A 16,638-nucleotide genomic window follows, 5' to 3' on the forward strand; every position below is an offset into this window, starting at 1 on the left:
TTCTGGTTTTCTCTTACTAGAGCATGAAATTCATTGCATGGCAGAGGGATCTGCTCACACATTTCTATTCTGATATATTCTAATCAGATTATGTTTTGCTTTTTTCTTGCTACACTAATAATTCATATTATAATCATTGCTTGAAGGACATGTTGAATTTGAAATCAATATTATTCCAAAAGAAAAAGTCATCAGGGTGAGGGGGTCTTGATTAGTATAAATGGGGATGTTTTAGGTAATAATTCTTCATTTCTCTGAATAAATGTTCGGAGCAACTTTATTCAAACCAGCCAAAAACTGGAAACAGAGAAAACCTTTCAATGGGTGAATGATGAGCAAACTATGCAATACCGCTCAGCAACCAGAAAGGATGAACTATTGTTACATGCACCACTTGGATGGGCTGGAAGTGAATTATGCAAAATAAAAAGGCCGGTCCCCAAATGTTACTTACTATGTGATTCCATTTATATGAGCCTCCTCAAATAACAAAACTACAGGTTAGGGGCTGGAAGAGAGAGAGGTGGTAGGTGGGACTGAGAGTAATAGCACAAGTGGTGATAGAACAATTCTGTATCTTGATCGTGGTGGTGGCTACACAAAAGCTACATGTAAGAAAATTGCACTGGACTACACACACACACACAAGTGACCAGTGCGTGTATAAGTGATGGAATCTGAACAAGCTCTGTGGATGGTACTTCCCATAGTCATGCAGGATGTCAGCACTGAGGAAGGGTGAAGGGTGCATGGACCTTTCTGTACATTTCTTTGGAACGTCCTATGAATTGTTTCATAATTAAGAGTTTTTAAGGTAGACATGATAGTATAGTGAACCTCCATGTACCTATCACATGCTTTTACAATTACCAATTTATGGCTGATCTTGGTTCATTTTAGGGCTTCCCTGGTGGCTCAGACAGTAAAGAATCTGTCTGCAATGCAGGAGACCTGGGTTCGATCCCTGGGTAGGGAAGATCCTCTGGAGAAGGAAATGGCAACCCACTCCAGTATTTTGGCCTGGAAAATAATCCCACGGACAGAGGAGCTTGGTGGGCTACAGTCCATGGGGTCGTAAAGAGTCAGACATGACTGAGTGACTAAGCACACATATTGGTTCATTTGGATCATTTACACTTATCTCTCTCTGATATTATTCTGAAGCAATTCCCAGACATCAAAGCATTTTATCCATAAACATTTCAGTAAAAGAATCTTTATTTTTCTATGTAACTGTAACTCTGTGAGTAATTTTTGTATGATAGGCATCTAATTCCTAGAGATTTTGCCTTCTTAATCCACCAGGTTTCATTACCTCAATTCGTACATTTATAGAATTATTTATTTTTCTTTACAGGTTTTCCTTTTACATCTTTCTTTCCTTTCTTATCTTTTGGAGAATTCCTTCCCTTCTTTTGCAATTTTAGCAGTTCTTCAAATCTCCCAAGTCCTTTGCGTACCATCATTCCACGCCACCAAGCCTGAATCTGAAAATAAGAACAGCATCAGCTCACATCACAATGGACTGGGGACGGTTACAGCTCTTTGTTCTGGTATGCGATATGTGATTTTCAAAATACGGAGAATGGAATATAGCTAGAACTCTAAACCTTATCTTCTGTCTTTTTCAGTTGGCCAGTCATCCAGGCAAAGACTTTTTTTGAAGTATTTGGTGCTCTTACATGCCAGGCATGGTTCTAGGGAAACAGCAGTTGAATTATCAGTATCACTTAGTCGGTGGAGCTCACATTCCAGTGAGGGGAAAAGACGATAAACAAGAAACACATGACTGTATAATCTGACAGATGGTGACAAGTGCCACGGAGATAACAGTGCACAGCAAGGGGAATGGGTGTGCCTGTATTCTGCCTTCTCTCTTGTTCTGGGACCACCTGTGCTCCTACCTACAGGTAATCATCGCTTGTTCTTTTTTTTTAATTGAACTTATTTTATATTGGGGTATAGCCAATTACTATTTTGATAGTTATAGGTAAACAAAGAAGGGATTCAGCCAAACGAATACAAATATCCATTCTCCCCTAAATGCCCCCCTACCCAGGCTGCCACATAATACTGAGCAGAGTCCCCTGTGCTATACAGCCCTCACTTGTTCTTGAGATCGTCTTTCCTAATATCCACTCAGGAACATCCCTTCTCTAGTAGACTCTTCATACCTGCCAGTGGCTCCCCATTTCTCTCAGAATAAAACTCAAGTCCTGGTCTCTTGCCTTCTGAGACAGCCCATGCTTTCTCTGTGGAGTGTTTCTCCCAAGGTCCTTTTCACCTTTTGAGACCAACAGCATTTTGTCTGTGGAATGTGTATACGTGTGTGCTCAGTCAGTTCAGTCCTGTCCAGCTCTTTGCAACCCCACGGACTGTAGCCCACGAGGCTCCTCTGTCCACGGGATTCTCCAGGCAGGAATACTGGAGTGGGTTGCTGTGTTCTTCTCCAGGGGATCTTCCCAACCCAGGGATTGAACCTGTGTCTCTTTCGTCTCCTGCATTGGCAGATGGATTCTTTACCACTGCACCACCTGGAATGTGTATCTCTCTAAATAAATCCACTTCTTAAAAACACAAACAAAAACCCAAAATTCAAGTCCTTGCATTTGCTTACAAAGCCCTATCGATCTTTCCCCACCCTCCAGACCTCTTCACTCTCCCCTTGCTCACTCGCTCCAGCCATGCAGGCCTCTTTGCTGCTCAGATGCACATAGGCACCATCTCAGCTCAGGGCCTTGGCTTTTGCTGCTTTCTCTGCCTGTAACACTCTTCCTAATATTCAGATGGTTCGTGCCTCCACTTCTTCAATAACCTGCTTGATTGTCATTGCTTTGAACTGAGTTATGTTCCCCCCAATTCATGTGTTGAAGTTTTAAACCCTAATGTGTTGGTATTTGGAGACGGGGCCTTGTAAGGTAATGAGGTTTAGATAAGCTCGTAAGGGTGAGGTTCTCATGATGGAATCAGTGCTCTTACAAGAAGAGACAGACAGCTTGCTCTCTCTGTCATAGGAGGATGCAGTGAAATGGCAGCAACTGTGAGGCAGGAAGGGAAGCTCTCACCACACTGGCACCACGATCCTGGACTTCAAGCCTCCAGAATGTGAGAAAATATATTTCTGTTGTTCAAGCCACCCAGTCTATGATCTATTGTAATATATTGTAATAGGTGCTTGAGACAGTCAATTTCCCAAAGAATCCTACACTGACCATCTCACTAAACTGAAACTTCTATAAAGTTCTTTTTTTTTTTTTTAAGATACAAATGAGCTTATTTACAAAACAGAAATAGATTCCCAGACTTAGAAAACAAACTTATGGTTACCAGAGGGGAAGGGTTGTGGGGAGAGATAGATTGGAAGTTTGGGATTGGCGTGTACACACTGCATATTTAAAATGGATAATCAACAAGGACCTACTATATAGCACAGGGAACTCTGCTCAGTGTTACGTAACAACCTAAATGGGAAAAGAATTTGAAAAAGGATATTAACACATGTATATGTATAACTGAATCACTTTGCTGTAGACCTGAGATCAACACATTATTAATCAACTAGGCCCCAATATAAAATAAAAATTAAAAAAAAAATAAAAAGAAGCAGCAGCTAACAGAGCAAGATCAGATGGAAGGAGACTAAATAGAGTAAGTGGCTACTTTCGTAGTCCAGTGAAATGGAAGAGCAGTCTGAACCCTACCAGGGTTTTCCTATCTAAATACATGTTTTGACCAAAAAATAAAATAAAATCCCTATAATACACACACACACACTCACACTCACACACACACACACACACACACACACACACAACTTTTGGCAACCTCAGTTCTCCTTAGCTTGAACTTTTTTCCAATACCACTTAATCACTTTCTAACATATGATTATGTTAGAAACAACATAATCACTTTCTAACATCACTTAGAAATCACTTTATAACATATATTATGTGTTACACTTCATGTTCTTACTCTCACCACATCAGGCTTTAAGCAATAGAGGACAGAAATATTTGCCCATTTTGTTCAGTAATGTATTTCCAGCGCCTAGAACGGTGCCAGGTACATAGTTGCAGCTCAGTAACTGTGTTGAATGAATGAATGAATGAGGTGGGTGGAGGTATGCTGTTTTATATAAGGGGGCTTGAGGACAGGTGTATGGATATTTGAAGAGACTGAACTAAGTGAGGGCCACAGTCTTGCCCACACCTGGGGGGAAGCACCTCTGGACAGAGAGGCAGAAGCACGCACGAGGCTTGAAGTAGAGCGAAAATGGGAAGGATGAGACGGAACCTGAAAGCAGCAGACCAGCTAAGGTGGTGACTTTCCAGGGAAGCAGCAGTGCCCAGGAGAGGGATTCTGGAAATTCACAAGGCTTTTTGCGTGTTAAGATTCAACAGAGTTCAATTGTGCGCCCCTTACTTTGGTCCACAGAGACTTTCCAAGCTTGTGCAGGCTTGGATATGTTAGAAGCAACTCATTTCCAGAGCTTCAACTCTCATCCGTCCCCCTCCCTAAAATGTGTCTGACAAGGAACACAACTGCTGACCTTCCAGTCCCACCTCGAGTCCCACTGCCCCTTCACAACTCCCCATTTGGCAGCCCCTCATCCATTTGAATCTGACCAGGGTGGGTTGCCCAAGACTCCAAAAACCTTGGGGGCACTGAAAAAGGGATAATTCAAAACAGTTGTATTGATGTTGGCTCTAAGGACTGGATAACCAATCCTTTTATAAGAGAGGTGATTTCCAGCTCTTTGCCTTCAAGAAAATTGAAGTTGATTGGTCAGCTGAGAGCCTACTATCTAATTTCTGGGGGCTATATCTGGAATGAATTCAGAGATGTGTGAAGCACTGCCATTTAAAGCAAAACAATACAGGCAAACAAATTTTTTCCATTCTTTTCCTTGTCAACTTATAAATTTGAAGAAGCTTTCTCAGCATTTCTTCTGTAAAATAAAAAATAGGAATGGAACTGATGCCAAACCCTATTTCATTCTAGCAATAAGTAATATTTATGCAAGGACATATAAACTCTTAAAAGTCCTTTGGACTGCAAGGAGATCAAACCAGTTAATCCTAAAGGAAATAAACCCTGAATATTCACTGGAAGGACTGATGCTGAAGCTGAAGCGCCAATACTTTGGCCACCTGATGTGAAGAACTGACTCACTGGAAAAGACCCAGATGCTGGGAAAGACTGAAGGCGAAAGGAGAAGAGGACAGCAGAAGATGAGAAAGTTAGATAGCTTCACCAACTCAATGGACATGAATTTGAGCAAGCCCTCGGAGATAATAAAGGACAGGGAAGCCTGCCTTGCTGCAGTCCAGGGGGTCACAAAGAGGTGGACACAACTTAGTAATTGAACAACAACAATATATAAACTATGTGAAAAAAAATCTTTCCAAAAATCCTATATATCAAATAATTGAATATCAAAATTTATACCAGATTTTATATTGTCTTGGTCAATTTTATACTACTACTAATTGCACAAAGACTCAATCCAGAATGTTAAAATGCTATGATCATAGAAAAAAAGTTTAATTTACATAAAACTTTTGTAGCTAGAAATATGAAAGGTGATCTGTAAATTATTTAGATTATATATATACACACACACACACACATATTAAGGTCAATTCTAAAGGGAAAGTAGAATGGAAATACATGTTCAAGAAGAAAAATAAATGACAAAATTTTTGCATGTCAAGTAAGAGTTTGTTCAAATATTTTGTAAATTGATGTTTACTGATATCAAAGTAAATCCTTTGCAATGACTAAACTTAATGACACAAAAAGGTCTAATATCAATTTTAAAATGTGCAAGAGGGCACATTGTTCAAAATACTTCTAGGAAGTATCCTAAAAATGGTTAAATAATTTCATTCTTCCAGTGTAGTCATCCCTGAGTATATACATACTAAAATTAATATTTCAATACAAACTACTTTTCTTTTGTATTACAGTTTGGGCATTATTTTGATTTATTAAAATTATGTTTGTGGTAGTTTATGTTATCTATGAGTCAAATTTAAAAAGAGTAAGGGAAGTTTCACATAATATTTATTAGAGAAGGGAGGGTGTTAGGTCTGATTTGATTGAGGGCCATTGATAAAGAGTCTTACAAACCAAAGACTAATTTTTATTCGGGGTAAAATGGAGAGTTGTTGATTTCAGCAAAGTACAGCAAGATTTGACCTAGGTTTCAACAGCGTAGGTCTGACTGCTCAGTGGAAGAATATATGGTAGGGGAAGCAGGCAAGTAACAAGGGACACTAGTTGGAGGACTAATGCAGTCATCTGGGTGTGAGATGATGCAGGCCTGGACCAGCTGAACGGAGAATACTGAATACTGATTGTAGTGGACACATTCCTGGGCTCTGGGGTATCCTTATTGTCTCCACTGGCTTAGTAGGCAATGAAGATCTTAACCCTTTGAAGCTATGTTGGTGGCAGAGCACAACTCTGGCCTCTAGACCTGTGCTCCACAGTGCTTTCATTTTTAACTTTTCAGGCTTATCTGACTGAGTTAACATAAGCCTTTCACTCCAGTGATTAGTCCAACAGTTTTAGATCATTTAGGGGTTTGAAGTTTTGGTTTCTTTTGCCTGTTTGTTGGCTTCTTATCTGACAAAGAGAAAAGGAACAGAAAAGACAAAAACATGCTAGGATTTTTGTTTAAAAATCTCTTGCTTAGGCCTGGGGATGTAAAAATATTCAATAAGTAAGAATCACAATTCTCAAAATGTAGATGTGCAAAGAGCAGCCCTATAGGATAATCTGTAAAGTTTAGCAATACCCTACTCCGAGCAACTGTGAATATGTTATTCAAAATCGTTGCTTATTTTACCTTTGTTGCCAATTCTTTCATATTTCTCCTTTCTCTAAGGTATTCCCACACAGCTTCAGTGCCTTTGGCACACACCGACATTGGGGGTTCTTCCATGGGGTTGCCTGTTAGTGTCAGAACTTCTAGATTCACTAGACTATCCAAATTCTCTGGAAGATAAGTGATCAAGTTGTCCTCGAACCGTAATTCTTTCAAAGCTGAAATTAATTTTTAAAAAATAATGTCTTAAAAACTAGCAAAATTAAAGCATGCATTGCTTAGTCCAAACACTTTGAAATGTGTATGTCCTGTTAGACCATGTAACAAAAAAATTTAATGTTTTATAACAACTCAGAGTTGTTGAAGTCAGTGTAAATAAGTGTTAGAGACAGGAAAATAGTAAATACTAAAAAATGTTGAGACTGTTCCATTCCTCCAGAGATTAAGGACAGAATCAGGAGATGACTAAGGAGTGTCGCAGATCCAACCCTGTGGCCATGCTTTTTTTTTGAATTTATCTTTTGCTGCGCCGGGTCTTGGTTACTGCATGTAGGCTTGCTCTTGTTGCAACAAGTGGGAGCTACACCCTAGCTGTGGGGCGTGGGCTTCTCTTTGCAGTGTCTTCTCTTGCTGCAGAGCACTGGCTGTAGGGAGCTTGGGTTTCAGTAGTTGTGGTACATGGGCCTACTTGCTTGTGGGATCTTCCCAGACCAGGAATTGATACCGTGACTCCTGCATCGATAGGTGGATTCTTAACCACTAGACCACTAGGGAAGTCCTGCTGCCAATCTTGGAATGGCCCATGAGTAGGCAACAGAATCCACTCATATTCCTTCATCTTTTTTTCATTAAAAAATAGTCACAGTTTTAAAATATATCTATAAACCTGAAGATTCAGCACAATATGGCAAATAAACATTTTTTAAAATCTGGTTCTAGGAGGATCTCAGCAAAAACCTGTTATTTTACAAACACAGAGTGGTTTAGCCTAGTGGAAAATCTTTGCATATTCAAATATGAATGATGTATGATTTTTCATGGCAATCAAATAGGTCCACCCCCCTCAGCCCCAACTGCCTTGCTAATATTATTACTCTGGGTCAATCCTTTTCCTTTCTCTCATAAGTGACTTAGTGATCTAATGCAAATTTACTACAGGATCCCCAAGCCCAAATTCTGGCAGATAATAGGTATTCAGTAAGTTCTGGTTCACGGTATAATGGCTATGAGGATGAATGCCAATCTTCAAAGCAGTCGATATTTTCTTTTCAATTCCCAATAAACTAACTGCCTTTGTGTGGCTTTTAGCTGTACCAATCAGGTACATCGCCTTCCCCATATCACCAACTAAGAAGCTCTGCAAGGAGATTACAGGGTAGGTCTAAACTCTCAACATTGAAAAGTGAAGTTGCTCAGTCATGTCTGACTCTTTGTGACCCCATGGACTGTAGCCTACCAGGCTCCTCCGTCCATGGGATTTTCCAGGCAGGAGTACTGGAGTGGGTAGCCATTTCCTTCTCCAGGGGATCTTTCCAACCCAGGGATTGAACCAAGGTCTCCTGCACTGTAGGCAGAAGCTTTTACCGTCTGAGCCACCAAAGAAGTCTCCTCAACATTCAGACTGATCTTTAGTAGTACAAGGATGCCTTCCATCATGGGAAATGCTAGTCAAACTCCACTGGGTTGTAGATCTACAAAGATTTCTCACCTTGTGCTTGGCAAATAGCATCTGGGAGTTGCTTAATTAGATTGCAGTGGCAATCAAGAATTTCCAAGTTAGGCATTGATCCCAAGGATACAGGCAGGTATTCGAGATGATTGTTCTCAATATACAGCTCTTTAAGATTCTGAATAACAGAAGAGTATGTTATCATACCATAATAAAAGAATTATGGTAACTAGAATCACCTATGAGTTCCCATGTTCTTTCAATGAGAATATTATTCATTAGGATTAAGGGGAAAACACATTTAAAGAATCATCAACAAAAAAAATATAATTATTCTTAGTTAAGCCATTAGTCATGGTTCCAGGTATGTATGGAAAAGAGAACATGGGAATCTAGTGTTTATTTGTTTCACTATAACTTAATGCAGAAAAACAATTTGGATCATTTAAATACAAATATAATTTGTTCCCTTTTAATAGTTAATTATCTGTGGCAGTTGCTATAGAACTGCAATTGCCTCAGTTATCAATCCAGCATTGCCCATGCGGAAGTAGCCAAAATGTACAGAGAACAGGTTGACTATTTTCAGATTCACTGGGTAAAAATTTAATGTTTGCATTTCACCCTAAAATTCTGGAGAGTGTGGCATGACACGTATAAGGAGCAAATTGATGAAAGGAGTTCTGTGAACACAGAGCAAAGGAACCAAGAATTAGGAACAGGTGAGAAGTACCCGCGCTGTGTATGTCATCACTCAGTCCATGGCTGGGAGCTATGTAGTGGCTTACACCTACTTGATTATTATTAAAAGTGTAGCACCAGGAACATGAAAAAATCATGCTTTAAAGCATGCATACATAAAGACACATTGGTATAGCTACTTTGAATAATGTTATGTTGCTCTTCTGGGGTTTAGCATAGTTCTGTGGACCCATCTTCAGCATGAACCTGTTGCAATGGTTAAATAAACCATGATATGCTTTCCACCATGCAGGAAGGGGAATCAGACTCATGCAAAATGCAGATTCCTGGCCACATCATCTATATGACACTTTAACTTCAAAGTAGTACAACTTTCAGAGAATACTTTTTAAAAGTGGAAATTAATTGGAGAGTGATATGGCTCAATTTTGCAAATAAAACATGCCAAACCACACAGAAGGAATGAGTATGCCCTGACATATACAAGACCAGTCACAATAAAATGTTCAAGTGTGGATCCTGTGGTTGTTCAGGAAGACAGTGGAAGCCTCAAAGTGTAATAATGACTTGTTGGGAGCTAGAAATCTAGTATAGATGATTCCACATGCAACCTGTGAGAATACAACCATGTTTTCTCATATCAGCCAAGGAATCAGTGGGCATATACTTCTTTGCCTGCTCATTTGGGGAGGCTTACCTGTAGTCTCTTAATGCATTCTGGCAGATGGGTAAGCTTGGCTCCCTCATCTTGGCCAATGTATAATTTCTCTAAAGACGCTAAAGAAAGGATCTCTTTTGGAAATGAAGAGAACTGATTTCCCGTTAGTCCAAGAATCTTCAGTTTTGAAAGTGAACCGAAGTCTGAAGGTAACTGGAAATATTTCAAAAAGATAAGTTTCAGATCAGGATTATTTTTAAAAGTAAGAAAATAAACTGGGCTTTTAGTTTTGAGGAAGATTTTTTTTTTAAAAAGGGAGAAATTTAGCGTCTCCGGCAGATGCAAAGTTGGCCCATATGTTTGCATCTATGGTATTTGTACTTGTAGATCAAAAGTCTGGAGTTCTACTTTTCCCCCAACCTCTGTGCTCTTTACTTGCATGCTCTGGATAAAGTTAGAGCAATTTTTAACCTATGTTATTGCAAATTTTTCAACTATGGTATAGCAAATGCTTGACACTACTGAAAGAAAAAGTACAAAGCTTATTAGTATACTATTGCAACTATAATATTCATAATTAATTCAGTTATTGGCACTGATCAATTTAGTGACGTAATATCCATCCTAAAAGGCTTTAGGTCAGCAATTTTGAAACCTTAGTTAAAATACCAGTTGGAAGGAAACAATGAAGACCATTATAATCATATCTTCTTCCCTGCAGTGAATCACAAGGCTATGTGCCCTGGTATTAGGCAGGCATTGCACAGATTCCTAGACTTTCAGAGTTGGAAGGCCTTAAAAAGGTCCCTGTTCTTACCCTCTTCTATGGTGGTTGGATATGTTACATAGCTAGCCATCCAGCTCTTACTTAAACACTACCTCCTGGGATGAAAAGATCATTGGATAAAGACCACTTGGATTTCCTTCTACATACTCAATTTCCTTCTCCTGTCAAAATCTGTGTCACTAATACATCCCCTATTGACCTCTTGCTGGACCTCTGGAACCACATGGAAAATCTCATTCTTTAAATACATGACACAATCACCCTACTGAATAAGTTATGTAGATGCCTATTTTCTTGTAGGAAAAAAAGGCCCAACTCTTGAATGTTAATAACTTAATTCATTTTGAACCACTTCTGTTACCTGGCTTGATTCTTCACTGGGCAACCTTTCCTCATAGGTCCCTGCTTAAACCTTGGCTTTCCTTCCACCCATTCCCTAACCTGCCATTCTATTTTTCATGAGAATGGTTAGTAGAGTTCAGCTCAACCCAACCTCTCCCTAGATGGGTGGAATAGGTAAATAATTAGTGAATAGATTATCCCCATAGTAGGCTTTCTTTTGACCTATAGGCAAAAGTTTCAAACACTTGGAATAAACCATAAGGCATTTTCCTCTTTGTTATGTAAGGTGAGGGCTTATTTTCTTAAAAAGTTATAAAACATTTTCAGTTTTATTTACATCTAGAAAAAGAAAACTCAGAACAAGTCAATGTCCAGAGAAACTGATGTTTAAGCTTTCCTTCTTTGCTATTTCAAAATTCTTCATCAGGCCCTTAGATCCCTTCAATGCAAAGTGTCTGCATTTAGTGCAGTCCTAAATAACAGGGAAAGATTTATCAACTTAACCACTTCATTATAACCCAGTCATTTCATTCGTACTACTATATTCTTAGCTCATGGGTTTAGCATTACTTTTTCAAAAGCCCACTGAATATCTAAAGATTTTTTTCCCAAGATATTCAAGAGCCAATAATTAATACCATCATAGTCATATTATAGCAGAAATAAATTTGGATGTACAGAAAGCCTGCAGAGAATCAGGTGAGAACAATTATTGCTGACAGTATAACTGAGCCGTAGCCATTCTGAAACTTGAGTTTTCTCCCTTAATTGTGTGCATGTAAAGTGTTGCCTGCCAAATCAGTAAACAAAGGATGTAGCAACCATTGAGCCACTGCAACCACTGGACCATGAACCCTGAGGGAACTCAGGATGGGAAGAACAGAATACTGGCCTTAGATAGCTAAGGCTCATATCAAAAGAATGATTTCAATGAAGTCATTGAAATACATGATTTCCATGAACCCAGACTCTTGCATCTTCCCATATATAGAAAAGTACTGAATTCATTAACTTGAGAATTTGGTTTTCTTTAGGGATGAATGTTTTTGTTTTGTTTTTGTTTCTTGACTGTACCTGGTGTTAGTTGTGGCATGTGGGATCTAGTTCCCCAATCAGGGATTGAACCTGGGCCCCTGCATTGAGAGCACAGGATCTTAGCCACTAAACTACCAGGGAAGTCAGAATTTGTGAATTAATTTCTTTAATTAACAGTTAAATCATATGAAGTTTTGACTACGTGTTCTTTGTTGTGAAAAGTCCTACATATCCTGGCTCCTCCCTTATCTCGGTGGAGCAGTCCCTCTGAGCTATCTGAGAGGCTGCTTTCTGGGCTTAAGTCCTCAGTTCTGTCCACCAAATAAAACACAGTACTCAACTTTTAGGTTGTCCATCACTTTTGCAGTCAACAATAGGAATGGACCATACACATAAAATCCATGTAGGTTTACATGAAAAGTCAGCCATTTTTGTCTCCACCTAGGCAAGAAAAAGCTACTGGCTAGGCTTCAAGTGCCAAAAGTCCATGAGGTAAATTGGGGTGGGAGAGAGAAAGTGAAAAGTGAAAGTGAAATCGCTCAGTCATGCCTGACTCTTAGCGACCTCATGGACTACAGCCTACCAGGCTGGTGGGAGAGAGAGAGAGAAGAAGCTGGCTTAAAGGTCACATGTCATTAGAGAGAGAAATGATTGGGAGGTTCCTAGAGGAACTGGAATAATAGGAAATTTAGAAAGGAAGACAAAAAACACAGTAATACCATCATAAGAACTGAAGAATCATAAATGCTGGTACATGGAAATTTCCATGTTCAACATAGTAACACTGAACATATCCACGTTTCGGTGCAGTCTGACTTGCAGTAAAGCTTGGTATTGGATGAGGCTAATCTTTGAACTGTGGTGTTGGAGAAGACTCTTGAGAGTCCCTTGGACTGCAAGGAGATCCAACCAGTCCATTCTGAAGGAGATCAGCCCTGGGATTTCTTTGGAAGGAATGATGCTAAAGCTGAAACTCCAGTACTTTGGCCACCTCATGCGAAGAGTTGACTCATTGGAAAAGGCTCTGATGCTGGGAGGGATTGGGGGCAGGAGAAGAAGGGGATGACAGAGGATGAGATGGCTGGATGGCATCACTGACTTAATGGACGTGAGTCTGAGTGAACTCCGGGAGTTGGTAATGGACAGGGAGGCCTGTCGTGCTGCGATTCCTGGGGTCGCAAAGAGTCAGACACGACTGAGAGACTGAACTGAACTGAAATCTTTGGTGATGGACAGGGAGGCCTGGCATGCTGCGGTTCATGGGGTTGCAAAGAGTCGGACACGACTGAGCGACTGAACTGAACTGAATCTTTGCTAATCACACACACACATCTGTGTGTGATTCTTTCCTCCACCCTGACCTCTTAAAAAGTCACAGGAGAGGATTAGGTATCATTCATGACTCAACAGGATTTAAGTGAACTGTGTTATACTTCCCAAGGGCACTTTCTATTCTGATACTTTCACTCCCACTATGGAATGACAGACTTTGCTCACTGTAACAGGAATTCTTACATCGGCAGCAGAAGAGTTGGGGATGGGCAGAGGCCTTCTCGTAGAACCTCTAAAATCCTCCAAGATGGGTTGCTACCTATAATAAGTCGAAATTAAGTACTAGATCCTCTTCCCAAATCTTAAAGTCAGCATCAAAATGTTTACTTCCAGTTTTGAAACTCTCTAACAATGAGGAAAACAAAACAAAAAATCCCAAAGTTCTAAAAGTTGAAAATCAAGTAAAAGATTCAAAAAAAAAAACACAAAAAACAACTTTAAAGCTACGACTTTTATAATGTATGAGATACACATTAAGAGTGTTGTTCACAACCAGGAAAAACAGACATGATATTTGGTTAGCGTTGTTGGTTTCTAAACCTTCTGTTCTTTCTCTCCAGAATAGTCTTTTGCTTTTAACAGAACTCTGTTCTTTCAAATTTTCAAATATTAAAAAACAATAAGGGGCTTTCCTGGTGGTCCATAGGTTAAGAATCTTCCTTGCAATGCAGGGGACATAAAATATGTTTTATATGTTGTGTATGTAGTTTTGTGTGATTAAAGATTTCTATGTGGCATAATATTCTGTAATTTGGTATTTTACTTTTAATAAACATCACAGTTTTGAGATCTATCCACATTGGCACATACAGCTCCAGTTCACTTAAATTATTGTATAGTATTCCATTTTATAAATATATCACAATTTACTTGCAAATTCCTCTCCCAACTGACATTCACATTATTGCCCATAAGCCATGATTATTAACAATACTATGATGAATGTCTGAACACACCACCCTGCACACGTATGGGAGAGCTTCTCTGGGGACTGATCTGGTTTTGCAGATATCTGATTTTGGAACATTAGGGCCTAAGGTTGCATGTGTCAGAACTCTGGAAGATGAACCCTGCAGTCCAATGCTATGGATTGGTATTCTGACTCTATCACGTACAGGTGTGTGGCCTTGACACATTAAAAGCCCCATGCCTCACTCTCCTCCTATATCATTGAGGATAATATCACTCACATCAGAAAATCATTGTGAGTAATGTATGCAATTTAAGAAAAAAATCATGCAGGAAGTCAGAAGATCTCAGGAAGGAAAGCAGAGTGTAACAAGACAATATAACTGTATTACAAATGTATAAATTAATTTCCTCCCAATAACCAATAACTCCAGTCTTATGAGAAAAAAATCAAACAAATTCCAATAGTGGGGGCATCCTACATCCTCAAATCCTACAGTTTTGAGATGTACTGGCAAGGTCATCAGATACAAGGAAAGCCTGAAAAGCTCTCATAGCCAAGAAGAGCTAAGGAGGTGCAAAAACTAAACGTAATGTAGAAACCTGGATGGGATCCTGAACGGAGAAAGATTAGATCAAAACTAAGGAAACATGGATAAATTATGGACTTCAGTGAATAAAAGTGTATCAATATTGGTTTATTAATTGTAACAAATGTACCATAGTAATCTAAGATGTTAATTGTTGGGGAATCTCAGTGTGGGATATATGAAAGTTCTCTGAAATATGTTCTCAATTTTACTATAAATCTGAAACTATCCTAAAAAAGAAAGACTATTTAAATTTTTAAAAAGTCATTGTGAGGATTAAATGTGATAATACACAAAAAACATTTAGCCCAGTGACTGGCACCTACATACTGCAAATAAACATCAGCTACCATTATGATTACTACTGCTATTCAGGCGGGAAAAGTAACATGATGACCTTGTTGGAGAGATCTGTCAATCCCGATTTTCACTCATAAACTCACTCGAATTTTCTGATGTTTAGACACGGAACCACACCAATGTAGGGCCAGGCAGCATAGTGACAGCCAGGAAAGGAATCAGTACCTGGCATATTTTATTATCATCCAGGGCCAAGACTTCCAGGTTCTTTAGCGAACAGATCTGCAACGGACAATGTTCCAGAAAGTTCTGGCTGAGGTCGAGAAATTGCAGGTTAACCAGGCGCCGGAAGGAGCGGCGCAGCACCCGCAGGCCGGTGTTATGCAGGTAGAGCAGGAAGAGCGAGGTCCACCTGCAGAGGAGGCGCGGGATCTTTTCCAGGTGGTTCCCACTCAGCCCCACCTCCGTCATCTGCGAGAGCTCGCCCAGGGTGTGCGGGAGGGCGTGGAGGCGGTTGTAAGAGACGTCCAGCACCGACAGCCTGGTGCACCGGCCCAGCGACTCCGGGAGAACAGCCAGGCTGTTGTAGGACACGTAGAACTTCTTCAGCTTCGTCAGGTTCCCAATCTCTTCCGGGATGACCGTGAGCTTGTTCTTATCCAGGTCGATGATCTCCAGGTTGTAGAGATCACACAGCTCCAGAGGGAACGCTGCAAATTGGTTATGCTTCAGGTGGATCTCCCTCAGTTTGGTCTGGTTCACTATTTCCTTGGGCAGAGATTTCAGGTGGTTTCCGGCCAGTCCGAGCAGCTCGAGATGGTGAAGGAGTTTGCAGATGACAACGGGGATGTCCGCTAGGTCGGTGCGGTAGAGGCGGAGCTCGCGGAGCTGGCGGATGCCGCTAAGCACCGGCAGGGACGAGGCTTCTAGCGGGTTGTCGCTCAGGTCCAGGCCCTCTAGGTTGCTCAGCCTTCCCATCTCCGGGCATAGATTCTTCAGCTTGTTCTTGTTCAGGTAGAGAACCCTGATCTTCCTTAAATGCTGAATATCCTTGGGGATTTCTGCAATCAGGTTGTTTTCCAAATGCACTTCCTCTAATTCTCTTAATGCTAAAATGTCTTCTGGAATAGTAAGCAAGCTCTGATTCGAAGCGTCAATGAAAAATATCCTATCAGAGACCTGCTGTGGATCACTTTTCTGCTGAATTCTAGACGAATGTTCATATTTTTCGCTGTCACTTGACATTATTCTGATGGAAAGTTCAAATATTCAAAATCTGAAATACTGTGAAAAGAAAGAAAAATGTATGAGTTTTACCTGTCACCAGATTTAGTATCCTTAAGAGAAACAAATTAAAATCTAGTTGATTAAATTTAGTGCTCACTGTGACACAACATAAAATGTAGGTTTTTGTGTTTCATGTTGGAAGATAAATCGAAGTGTAGATTCCTCTTTCTCCTAACCTAGGTTGACTCATATTAA

At 40.0% G+C, this 16,638-nt stretch overlaps 1 protein-coding gene across 1 annotated transcript; it reads right to left on the reverse strand.

The window, feature by feature from the left end:
* Positions 1 to 1,285: 1,285 nt before the first annotated feature.
* On the reverse strand, positions 1,286 to 16,436 carry LRRIQ4 (leucine rich repeats and IQ motif containing 4). The gene is made up of 5 exons (XM_019967850.2): positions 15,382 to 16,436; positions 9,901 to 10,074; positions 8,541 to 8,679; positions 6,854 to 7,050; positions 1,286 to 1,487 (listed from the first exon to the last, which is right to left on the reverse strand). The coding sequence occupies exons 1-5, from the start codon at positions 16,399 to 16,401 to the stop codon at positions 1,338 to 1,340; spliced, it is 1,680 nt and encodes a 559-aa protein (XP_019823409.2). The 5' UTR covers positions 16,402 to 16,436; the 3' UTR covers positions 1,286 to 1,337.
* Between the last annotated feature and the right edge of the window lie 202 nt (positions 16,437 to 16,638).

The sequence above is a fragment of the Bos indicus genome, chromosome 1, assembly GCF_029378745.1.
Source record: "Bos indicus isolate NIAB-ARS_2022 breed Sahiwal x Tharparkar chromosome 1, NIAB-ARS_B.indTharparkar_mat_pri_1.0, whole genome shotgun sequence".
NCBI classification, from domain to species: domain Eukaryota; kingdom Metazoa; phylum Chordata; class Mammalia; order Artiodactyla; family Bovidae; genus Bos; species Bos indicus.